Source organism: Hyalella azteca, unplaced genomic scaffold (assembly GCF_000764305.2).
Source record: "Hyalella azteca isolate HAZT.00-mixed unplaced genomic scaffold, Hazt_2.0.2 contig11722, whole genome shotgun sequence".
Classification (NCBI taxonomy): domain Eukaryota; kingdom Metazoa; phylum Arthropoda; class Malacostraca; order Amphipoda; family Hyalellidae; genus Hyalella; species Hyalella azteca.
The window spans coordinates 126,938-139,534 of record NW_025941708.1 but is presented as its reverse complement, the minus strand read 5'-3'; the positions used below and the strand labels follow the sequence as shown (position 1 = coordinate 139,534).

Here is a 12,597-nt window from a genome sequence, read left to right as displayed (position 1 = left end):
TTTATATGTGATGATGCCTCAATGTATCCTAATTGTTTGGCGCCTGCAGCTCAAATATATTACCATATTGTAAACAAATGTCGTTAGACATTTTCACGTTCCGTCGTTAGATGCCAGAAAAATCATTTGATTTCAATTTCATTTCATTTGATTTCAATTGTTGTTTGTTTTAAGCTCACGAATATATTCATTGCGAAGATTAGGTCAAAGTTTTTGTCCTAAATTAAACTGTTCACTGCTAGAAGTTTGTATCTGAAGTAATTCCTCTAATTTTATTAATAAATTTTCTTTTCTTTGTTCCAGGTATTGTCCAGCGCCGGAATTCTAGTGAGTAAATGCATCGTTTGTTCAAAAAATTTTTACTAGCGTTAATTTTTGTTCATTCCTGTCGGAGAGAAGTGGAGCTCAAGCCTTATTTTAGAACACTTTTGTTGAGCTTCTCGCAATATCGTCGATTGTCGGGATAATATTATTTCTAATAAAATACCAACTTAGTCGATTTTTAACATGACCTTGGCCTAAATCAGCGACGAAAAAGTATTTACTATCCCATGTTTTTATCGACACATAGCGAGAATTTGAGATGTGTATGAGTATTGAACATTTTGGTCTGAAAACAGTATCCCAACCCTCCTAAACAATGTTTGCGTTACTTGTTCTCTGAATTTAATCTATTCAATGAGTACACAATCAAATGCTTACTTTTCATCGCTTCTCTATCAATTTTCTAACAAAACGCTCTCATAACAATCGCTATCAAATTCAGTTAAATTAATTTTAAATTTATTCTAAAGTTCTCTTTTACACGACTTATCAATCATTTAAATGATCAACTCTTTTAACATTTATCACTAATAATATCTAAAGTTACTAACGATAAACTTGATGCGCCTTCCTGACATGAACAGTGGAGCGACGGATCAACAAAAGGAATTCGAAGAAGCAACTTAAAATCGCGTCAACAATTCTGCTCTCAAAGTAGCCATAGCGGAGTTGCGTGAGGTTGGACCAGCCTAGCAAGCCGTTCAAAAGTGGGGTTCTATGTCGTGTAGTCTTGGTGATGGCATTGCAATTTAACTGTTTTTTGAGTGGCTAGTTACACCTAACAGTTGCAGTTGAATGTGCACATTTTTTCTTACGTTGTGCAATGCACGTTGTAGTTTGTCTACTGTTTTTCACTACCCGGCAATTGTTTTTACTTATTTTACTTGATCTCTTTATACTTTCACTGCTAGCGCCTAATATTGCAGTTCACAAGTGAAGTGGAATGGACAGTGAGAAGATTGTTTAAGATTTTCATGAAATTGAAGTACGTTTCAATTTTTTGTGCGAGACAATATCATTCTCAATTAGAACATGGCAATTACAAACCCAAATTTCATGGTAAATTTTATCTCAGCGTAAACTCATTTTTTTAGAGCGAGTGTCGTACTCCGAGTTCGCTGTGCAATTATATAATTGCTTCATGAACGAGCCTTTGCCGATTTCATCAGTGATGACGACAAAAACTTACATCCCGAATGCTATTAAATTTCTCTCGTTATGTTTATTTGCAGAATATGCTTGATTTTCATTGCTGAAATTTGTTTTTGTGTTTGATTTACCCGGAAATTTACAATAATTTACCTGGAGTTTCAGGTGGTTTGTTTCTAAAAAATTGTACGTTCTGAAACTGGAATGGTATTCAAGTTACTTTGTGTGTATGTTTCTTACCAGACTACAAACATCTGTGTTTTTTTTATACGCTTCCCGTGTTTTGTTAAAAAAAGAATTAGTGCCATGAATTTTGTTGGTCTTATCGCTTCTTGTTCCGCTGGCCTTGACATTTAATGCGTACAATATTTGTTCGTATTGCATTGTTATATTTATATAAAAATAAATTTATTTTCTGATATGTAGATAGCTTAATAATTCTCTAGTTATTGTTAATCGTTTTCTGTCTGCATTTAAGATTCAATAATTCGCTTTTTTACAGCAAGCTCTATACAATAATGAAGTTCGTAAGAACCTTCAAGCATTTATCCTGAAGACTGGTATTGTTAGAAAAATCCAAATTTGCTAATGTATTTCGTAATGACTTTCACCCTGTTTGCATACCGCATACTCCTTTATACTCAGCACGTTTTAATTGTTGTTTGAAGCTTTAAATCGATTTTATGTAAACTTCGTTTATAGTCATGTTTTAACTGAGATATTTGACAATATCGCACCTCATTCAGCCTATTGAAATATTAACCGTCAAATCTACTACCTACGTATATACTAAACCATGAATTTGACAGACATATCGTTCTAAATCAAATTCTTTCAAGCATGTTGCACTTGAACTATCTGTCTGCTGACGATAACTTCCTTTACTATGCGTCTAACGAATAACGCGGTTAAGGTATCAGTAGAGAAAAGGTTGAACAATACAGTGGGTGAGGGAAAAGAATATATACCGTAGTTGCAATGCAATGGTCTCTTTGAACTTGACGAAAATCATTTCATATTTAAACACGTGTTATTGATTGCGCAGTAAAAGACAGCGCGAGTTTCCTGCGCATTGGGTCGCTGAATGTGAAGGTGCGCCGCACGACCGAGGCCTTCAACGCGCTGCTGTCGCGAGACTCGAACGCAGTCGAGCAACTCCGACACCTGCTGCTATTGTATTGTTTGTAACCGATTGCAAATCGGCCTCAGTTGATATTTTCGGAATTGCTGCTCGATTATTTCTAGCTTGTGTGCGATGAAGTTTGATTGTAAAATGAATTAAATACATTCGATTGCTTTCATCTGAATTTCAATCTATCATAACGTAAATGTCTGTGTCAACTCTTTATGAATCTATCACTTTTTCGATTAAGGATTCGTATTAATCACAATTCTAGGAATAACTAACACTCCTGAGTATCACATCTCGACGAACGAGTCGCATTTCGACCAAATCACGGTTTATATTAATATTTAGACAATTTTCTTGCTTGCAAGGTCTTTGTGAACAGTAACAAAAATGTTGATGCCAAATTACTGCCACGCAATCCTTATCTCCGCGTGCGACGTAGAAGAACCGTGTTATCAAGCCTTCCCCAATGTCAAACCTAACCCAGATATCGGTATATATTGCGCCTGGAACCTTTTTGAATCCTTATCAGGGCGCCTGTGTAAGTGGGTCTCAGCTATGAATTTCTGTGTAATATTGATTGCACTGACGGGGCTGCGATAATTTAGGTTATGCATCTCGGTAACATATTTCTTTAAACGGTAACAATCGTTTTTTTTTTATTCTATAAAATGTTACCCATAAAATTAACCCATTTTTTTGTTCTCCACATATGCTGTGTAATGCTGCTGATCATCGCGCAGTACGTGAGTAAACAATCCACACGAAAGCAGAAGTTTTTGTCAGCTTTACCTTAAAATAATCTGTGTATAGGAAGCTTGTGCATTTTTTCAAGTAGCAATATTTGTAAATAAAAGGATAAAACCTTTGCCAGATGATTCACATAAAAACTCGGTAAGTTTGAAGACAATTTTATTTATTTTTCGTCATTTAACCATTAATTTTTTTCCACACGTTGCATCGTATGAAGTTCGAAGTACGATTCCCTATTTGTTTTTAGTGCTGGTTTTCGGAGGAACGTGTAATTTGATCATTGTTTATGCTGCTCGACTACACGTAATTACAGGCTATATGGAGATATGGTTTGCGAGTTTAGCTTTCATTTTCCGTCACTCAAGGCTTTGAACAGTTCAATTAGACACATTTATCGCCTTCTCAGCTGAGCGTGAGGGCCGATCTTCTGTCTCGCTTTATGTTCTCCCAAGAACGCCTCCCCATTTTTCCGCTCGTCTTTGTGGAGGCCGTGAAGTTAGATGACTTAGGCATGTGTGTTTACGGGGATGCTTCTTTTGTATGAACAGATTGCTCTCAAATGAGCAGGTTAACCTCGTTTAGTCCAAAGATCTCCATCACTTGCAGCCTTGATGACAGACTACAGGTCTCGTTAAATTTCCCTTCTCACGTCGTGGCTTGCGCTTCTTTTACGATCCTATTCTGATCGTCGTACGATCCGAGCTTGCTATGTAGACTCCAACATATGATATTCGACAACCCAGCGCTTGGAAAGTTTTTGAATCTGTTTTGAGCTTGCTTAGGTTACAACGTTTTATTTACTTTTGATTCGAATGAGTTGACGCTCATTTTTACGTTAAATAGTTTTTAAAAGGCTGTGTTTACGGTGAACGCAGTTTCCAGCGAATCTCGTACCAACGCTCAAGACTCAAATAATCGCAATACATTACTCGAGGAAATCACTCGCGTAAGCAAGCGGCAAATAAATCATGGTTGCATTCAATGGCGTTGTCATTATTACGATGCCTAATGACCCCTTGTGAATAAAACCTAGGCAGCAGCACGCAGGTATCTCGCCCATGATTCGGGAAGATCTTGGAACCTCGTGCCGGAACAAAAGAAAAACAATCAAGTCGTCCTCACGTCTGCTCATTTGCATAATACTGACCCACTCCTAATTAGCCTCACAGACCTTGTGATTAGTTTGCTTCCGTTAAATTGAGTTCGGGTTATATGGTCGTCTGTTCTTTTGTTATGTGCAGCCTATTGGGGCTGGAACGATTAGTGCGTTTTTTATTAGAAATACCTGCGAGTTACAGCTGCGAACAACTCTTTATAAGCTGCGTGATTTATTTTATGATAGTTTTTGTGTGATAATTTTGTTTGAACGACCACACATTTGATTGGTCCAATTTCCAACGAGACAATCGTAATGTATAGAAATTTTTTCTCCATTTTGCTACGGGATTTAAAAATTTCCACTGAATTAGTGAATTTGCATTAAGCCAAAAAATACTACGACGAAGACATATTATCTAGCCAAATTCGAACATGCAGATTATATTTAGTTTTAAAATTTTACACGCAGCGTAGTTCGCTTAGTATGGTCCATGTAAGACAATTAATGACCGCATGCAAGATTTCCTTGGGAATTGATAAGGAGGAAAAGAACCCAATTTTATATAAATATGTAATAAGTTGTGATTCTCTTCTTCTGGTAATATAATAATTCGAAACATCTTTCATTATGAGGTCAGTATATATATTATTAACTTGTGAATGTTTACGGTGCTGTAAAGACGGCGCTGCACTGGGCAGCAAAGCACGGGCGTGCAGAGGTGGTCCGTCTGCTGGCCGGCACCTACCAAGCGGATCCCAACGCGCGCAGCGTGAGTTCCGGCACTGCTTCCTCCCGGCGCCCAGTGATTGTTTTATACGTTAACATAACACATAATCACATAACATAATCGCGTTATGTTAGGAATAAACTTGGCGATGATTCTTTATGTTTTTAGATTACGTAAGAGCTTCGAATTAAATAAATGCATTATAAATGGTATTGAGGTTGCAACACTGAAAAATTTCTTTGTTATATGCTACCAAAAATATGTAATCGTTTTAACCCTCTACCGCCTGACATGAGTAACCGGAGCAATATTGTCACAAGCCTATTTACCAGAAGGATACGTTCTAGTGAGCGTACATATAATGACTTGCACTGATGGCTGCAGCTACGTACGACAACTTTAAAATGTTCTCTGTTGCGTACAGACGTCCTCAGGTTGCTACACTCGATAGTTTACGTATAACTTATGTTGAAAGTTATGTTCCTTGAGTGTGACATACGGCGGTAGAGGGTTAAATGTTGAAAGGGTCGGTTTGCACTTGAAGTTTTAAGTTTTTTATACGATGAAATTCGATCAAATCACTTGACTCTTCTAGCTCGTCCAATGCTTATAACAGCCAAGCACGGTTATATATAACAATTTAATATATAACGGCCAATTTGGTGATTATTGGTAGTGTTATGACGGTGTTACATTGAACTTACTTGTAATGTAACTCAGCGATGTACACGAATACTAATAGCGTTACATGAAATTTTTAAATCAAAATTTGTACTTAAAATTAGCAATAAATTCATTAATTTATGTTGGCGTTTGCTAAACGTCACTTAGTACTGTGGTACTGTTCTTACCCTAAAGTAAGCCTCATATTATTGTTTCAGGCTGACTCTATTTGTAATTCTTGTTCAACAATACCGTGGGTATCTATTTTGCGATGCACTTTAACGTTGAAAAATATTTTTAATGCGTCAGTAAATGGTAGCTAATAATTTGCACTTGTCGTTTAATAATATTGTAGGTTCATTTCTATCACATGCTTTCAAGAATGGCCATCTAATTGGATACAATAGCTACAAAATATTTTTGTATTGTTATTCTATCGAATTTCAGAAGTTCAAGAAGTTGTTTCCATTGAGTAATGTTCCAAACTTTTTGCCTGAATTTACGTGCTTTTAATTTATGCTTTGCTGGCATTCATTTTGTAGCTGTAGCCCCGTTCTCTACGCCTCATAGAAAAATGGCCTTAGCTATAGTATTTTCCTAGTTGCTGCATTATACTCGATGCAGTTTAAAGCGGCTCAATCTTCCAGGAACGCGAGTCGGGTTCGAACAGCAGCAGCAAGCTTATGCCGCCACCCATCTTCGGGCCGATGAAGAAGCGCAAGCTCAAGAAGGAGCGCAGTGAGATCTGCCCCGGGTCCGCGTCTTCGTCGGCGTCAAGTCGGCCGATTTCGTCGCCACTCCTGAGCAGTCTCTCGTCGTCCCTTGCTTCCTTGTCATCAACATCTAGCGCCGTCAGTAAGCCAGGTGGCGCCTCGAGTGGCCCGGTCATGCATCACAACTTCGTCTCCCAACAAAACCCGACTAATGTCAACTACAATTCTCAGCAAATCCCAACTCATAACGCGCATCGCCTTTCCGTCCAACAAGGCCACGATTCGGACTCGGACAACGCGTGTGGTTTTGGCTCTGATTGGCAGTAACCGTCGCTTCTTCCTCCACATTTTTGTTTTTGGATCACTTCTCATAAAAGTTATCGAGGTGTGAGATTGAACTTTTTAACGCCATCTTGATAAATCCTGGTAAACTGCCCCGTAGTTCGAGATGTCTTGTTTGGCTATGGTCCTGAGCGTGACTCCTGGGTATATTTTTGCATGTATGTATTGCATTTCCTCAAGTATTCTTATCAAAAGTTTCAACTTCCTCAGGTAAAAAGTTACTTGTACAACTTTCAGAATAGCTGATTCTTTTGACAATGCTGTTCTTAACATGTGATTCTCATGTTTTACGAGATGTCATAACAAATAAAAAATTTCATAAATATTAATTAGTATATTACCAGATTTATCATATTGCCAAAATATTTCGTTTCCCATTTTCAGCCTGTGATAATTTGTTTCCCGTTTTTGTATATAATGGGTTAGGATTATGGCTTGTTATTGTCTAAAGTTATGAATGAAAGTATCGTCGCAAACTAAAAGCTTTACATAACCTTTTTATCTACCTTATTCGGTTTATCTGAAACTCGTCCGTCTATGAACCGTACTAATGCTGCATCGCGCACCATTTCTAGCACAAGTTTTCACTCCACTGAACACGTTTAATGTAGAACATATAATTTGGCTTACCAATTAGAGCAAAATTGCTTGACAACGGACGCTGATTAAATATTTTTGAATCTGAAAACTCAAGTACTGCTATCAGATATTGGTTATCATTTTAAGCGTACGAAGCGAAAAATACTCAGCTCCTGTGTATTTGTAATTCTTACCTTTTATTACACCGGTAATTTTTACTGAAGAAGTATTTCAAGAACCGAAAAGTGCGACTCGCTCTCTTAACCACTTAGTAATAGAAAATTTTTACATTGTTATAGAGTACCGGGTATGAAGAAAACCTTTTTCATCTTGAGTTATTCAAATAATTGTATAATTTCAATGTACACTTCCAAGGAAATGACGTTGATGCTTTTTAAGGTACTAATGAAAAGTAAATTAATGTGATGGATGACTATGTAAAGACAAAATAAAACATTTTCATACGAAAGGAACATTTTTATTGCATATGATCACCTGCAGTTGTCGAAAAGGAACCAAGAAACTGAACATTTGCTACAAGGAATCATGAAGATTATGCGATCACTGAACTTGTGTGCTGATATCAGGCAACTTTCATTATTATTCATTACTGTAGTCCCACAAATTAGTTGAAAGACAAAATGAAATGCGCAAGTATCGAGCTTAAGTTTAGAACCATGAACAAGTACAGTTTTAACCGCAACCATAAGGTCGTTGATTTTTAAGGCTCCTTAGCGATGATATTGTCGAACACGTGACTTCGTTATCACATTATTATCAAGGGCCAACACAGAGTGAGAAAAGATCAGCCAACTAACATTTCGACAGAGAGGTGTGACGCTTCCATATGTTTTATACACACTTATTATCACTTAGCCTTCCCATTCGATTGGACAGAACTGCATTAACTTCCATTCGCTCAGTATTGACGACATTCACAGGAAGACCAAGATCTTCCTAGCGAGTTCCAAGTATGAACTCTAATTACTATTAAAAACATTCAAGATGAAATCTTAACAGCACTTATAAAAAAAATGTACCGAATGGCGACACTGAAAATATTTTACAAAATAGAATTGATGCGTTTATTTGAAATTATAGTATTAATTTTACCCAGCAACACTGCCTGGTGTCTCGATAACATTTAAAAATTGAGAATTCTGAACGAAATAAAACTTGCGCTCCAAAATATGGAATCAAATCTAACAAGAAGAGTAGGCCTAATACGCATCAGCAGCCTTCCTACAATAGACCAATTATAAATAAATATTAATCACACGGTATTATATGACAGAAGGATTTACAAATGCGCCGGTCCGAACCTATAACGAGTGATATTTTTCGCGTGTGCGATATGTATGGCATCAAAGGGTAGCATAACTATACGATCAGTACATCGCAGATCTACAAATACTCAACTTGAACTACAGTCAATGCACTTACACTACTGAAATCAACACAAGAAACATTAAGAATGCCAACAGGATAAAGAAGTATAGTCATGAAGAACATGAAGTGCCGACATCTCTCCAATCCTTAAATTACGGGAGTCAAACCAAGAGAATGTAAAACACATGCCTGCAAATTATTCTTGTAATAACGATATGGCTCAGCTATCATGAGCCGTGATCCTATAACCTAGAAGCTTACATAGGCACGTCATTGACAAAAAAATTAGATACAAATAGTATAGATTAGAACGAACCAAAGTAGGTTTCTTGCTTTGAAGAAGATTACGTACACTTCATAATTCGACACAGACTCATGCGTACAGAGATCACAAATTGATCAAATTGGCACGTAGTTGAAGTAGAACGTTGAGGCAAACTAAAGCAAATAACGTCACCAAATATGAAGAAAAGAAGCAGATAGTTTACTTAAGTAAAATATAAGATGCGCATTAATTATTCAACTGGCTTATCATATCAAAATCATGCAGTTGCTTAAGGTAACGAAAGTTGATTGGAAAGGATGTAGCTTAATAAGCTCCATCAATAAAATTCATACGAAGACGCTATATGGAAGAACACACTACGTTGAACTTCAACTGTTGAACAAATTATGGAGGCACACGAGTTATTCATTTCAATGTAAAGTTAATCATACAGTGAAACACCTAACACATACTTTGATATCAACAAACTTTGTGGGGTAAAAAAATAAAATAGGAAATTCGATGAAATTTCAAAGAATCGCGTTGCAGATCAAGAAGTTCAAGGTTCGCGTATCAAGGGTTTAGCTTAATATATCAGTCTTATTACGACACGCGTATTGTGGGATTTAAAGATAACTAACAAGTGAGTACATAGCTTGCAGTCTTGCTCCATATCTTCAACACAACAATTAATGTTCCAGGAGTTGCCTACAGCGACGTAGCTACACCGCCAGTAAATGACAGTAACTATTGATAGTCGGCATGATATGTGAGCTGCTCGCGTATTATTCACCGAAACATTGATTGTGAAGCCAAGAATACGTCAGTAACTAGTCGCAGAACTTCTAGGCTTACTCGTCTACATGAGAGACGACCAATCGATCGAAGCGCTTCTAGATTGCGGATGGTTCAAAGTCATTCCTCAAGAGTTCCAACAGAATTATTTCCCATGCGACTGGTAACACACTGTCTATTCCGCAGCTGACAAGAGATCACATGGAACACGCAAGACTCTGCGTTTAGCAGCTAAAACATTGTAGATATACAAGACGATTAGACAACATTCGTCACAGAGAAACATCAATTAACATTTTCAAAGTTTTTTACAAGTCTTTGAGCAGGTGGCAACATTAAACAAGAAGTGTAAATTTATCATCTAGTGTGTCAAAGTAAGCTCAGCGTTATAGATATTAATTAACCTCTTCGATTATCCGCAACATAAATCATTTCAACACTGAGTGTACAGTTGTACATTGTTTGAAGAGATAATTTGATTATTAAACACCTATAAGTATGGGCTTTACTTTCTAAGAAAGAGTAGAACCCGCATCGTTGATGGCAGCTTAGACAATTGATCAAGTTCAAAATGTAGTGCCAACGGTACATGGATATTTCGTTCTCCTTATGCACGGCAGCATCACACTAGTACGTTTTCACGCTGCTGACGCGAAGGAAGAGTTTGAACTGGAGATGAGTCGTCATCTGATGAGCTTGAATGATTTTCAACTGCCTTGTTAGCTCGAGCTGCAGAAATAAAAAAATTACTTAATCAGGGAGCCATACGGCATTCTACGACATAATTTTCATGCAGGTTATATTTATTTATGACAGCTTGTCATTTTCTGATGAGTTAAACAAAAACTACTTCATCGATGCACTTGAACAGCATCCTCACCTCAAAACTGGAGACCAGAGAGATGGTCAGGGGATGCAGAAGATGATGACGCTGCACACGATGAACGGAAAATAAACAACGAGCTACACAACAATACGGCATACGTGCAAACGGGGGCTTCTAAAGCAGCGGTCCGTCATTACCAGGGCGATAAGAATTCATTGAAGCGGTTAGTGCTTTGATCAATACAAATATCGAAAATTTAGTCTCAATAACAAATGTATCAATTATCAACAGAGTTTAATAAGGGATTCCTTTTCAATTTAGTTCATTGATAGAGAATAAAACATTTCTGGATTTGAGATTTGCTAAATTTTAATGAGCACTATCCTCGCTGCGATGAATTCCGCCAGTACAAAAACAAAAAATTAAGAAGCTAAACTGCTACAAAGCAAGCAACATAAAAAAATGCTCAAAATATCATAACCTCAACAAAGTCCCTAGAAGATCAAATGAACACCACGCACACACGTATGAAATTAGAACATGTGTGCTCAGCGAACACGAATGCTACTCGTAGAGCTTCGTTCGTAATAAATACTTATTACTTACAAATATTTTTATCACATTCTGTTCTGAAGACATGCAAAGAAAATCAGTTATCGTGGATACAGGGTAGGGAAAGCTTCAAGGGTTAACCCATGCATCAGTAAAGGAAAATAGTGTGTTGAACACTCACTCAAATAAGCTCGTCAGCAACCGTAGGTTCTTTCAGGAAAATCTGCTTCCATAGAAATTCGAATGGAAATTCACTTTGTAAGTTTGTAAAAATTCAAACATCATATAATACACGTAATTTGACCCGGAAATATTTATCAGAATTTGCAGGTGAATACCAAAGCCTAAACACTGGAACACGTTTGAATAAAACGCGCTCTCGAGCTTTGCTCAAACAACAGTCAAAACACAAAGAATACTCACACCGAATATTATCAAAAGAAGACTTTTGAAAGTGAACAAATCAATACTCAACCTTTCTTGAAACAATTCAGGCAACAATAACATACTCAATTTTTTTCAAGCAATGTCACGATGAATCTAAATCTATAATTTCAGGACTACACTTACAAAACTATTGCATTGCCAGCAACAAAAAAGAATTTGTTAAAACGCAAATTTACACACAAATAATGACTACTAAAAAAATTGCACACCAAAATTAGCAATAAAATAATACAACCAAAACAACATACAGTACAAATAATAAAATTTTACAGAATCGGGAAAGCATATAACTCACCAGCAACAAGACGGCTTTTCTCCATGACTTGTCGTGCCAGGATTTGGTTCATAGCAAGGATATGTTCCCTCTCCTTCCTCTCCTTGGCTTTAGCAACGAACTCTCCGCCGTTATCGCTGTCTGCGCCACCCTTGGCCCACTGTGAGGGCTGGTCCTGAGGGGCGTCCGCTGCGAGACTCGTGCTGGACTCGGTCAACATACGCCTGATGCTGAGCGCCTTGTCTTCACGACGCCGACGCTCCTCAGGCGACACGTCTTTTGCATCGTCCTGGCAACGAGACGAGTTACTCAAAGGCCGCTTTGAATGCGTGAACACAAAAAGAGTGAATAACAGAATGAAAATGGAGCGCAAATTTGGACACGAAGGCAGGACATGTTCTTAGCATCATTAGATCATCGAATCAGCATAACTAAAGTACAATTAAATTCTTAAAGTAGAACTTTTTCGACAAGATTAAAGCTAGTAGAATGGTTTGGTAAACATAACACTTGAAATGTTGTAACAATATATTTCAGATTATTGAAGGATATTATTATGCAAAAATCACTT

The 12,597-nt window shown here is 37.3% G+C and overlaps 2 protein-coding genes across 2 annotated transcripts in view; one reads left to right on the top strand and one right to left on the bottom strand.

Moving 5' to 3' along the window:
* The window catches only part of LOC108672407 (ankyrin repeat domain-containing protein SOWAHB), a 31,733-nt gene extending 29,092 nt beyond the window's left edge, over positions 1-2,641 (top strand). Inside the window, exons 12-14 of the mRNA XM_018160054.2 lie at positions 304-327; positions 909-1,031; positions 2,519-2,641. Of these exons, the coding sequence (XP_018015543.1) occupies positions 304-327; positions 909-982 (98 nt within the window). The 3' untranslated portion in view covers positions 983-1,031; positions 2,519-2,641. The remainder of the gene's footprint in view (positions 1-303; positions 328-908; positions 1,032-2,518) is intronic.
* Positions 2,642-8,526: 5,885 nt separating this feature from the next.
* Positions 8,527-12,597, bottom strand: part of LOC108672400 — a 45,177-nt gene continuing 41,106 nt past the window's right edge. The window contains exons 19-20 of the mRNA XM_047882979.1: positions 12,048-12,315; positions 8,527-10,656 (exon numbers count right to left, since the gene is read on the bottom strand). Coding sequence (XP_047738935.1) covers positions 10,550-10,656; positions 12,048-12,315 — 375 coding nt within the window. The 3' untranslated portion in view covers positions 8,527-10,549. The remainder of the gene's footprint in view (positions 10,657-12,047; positions 12,316-12,597) is intronic.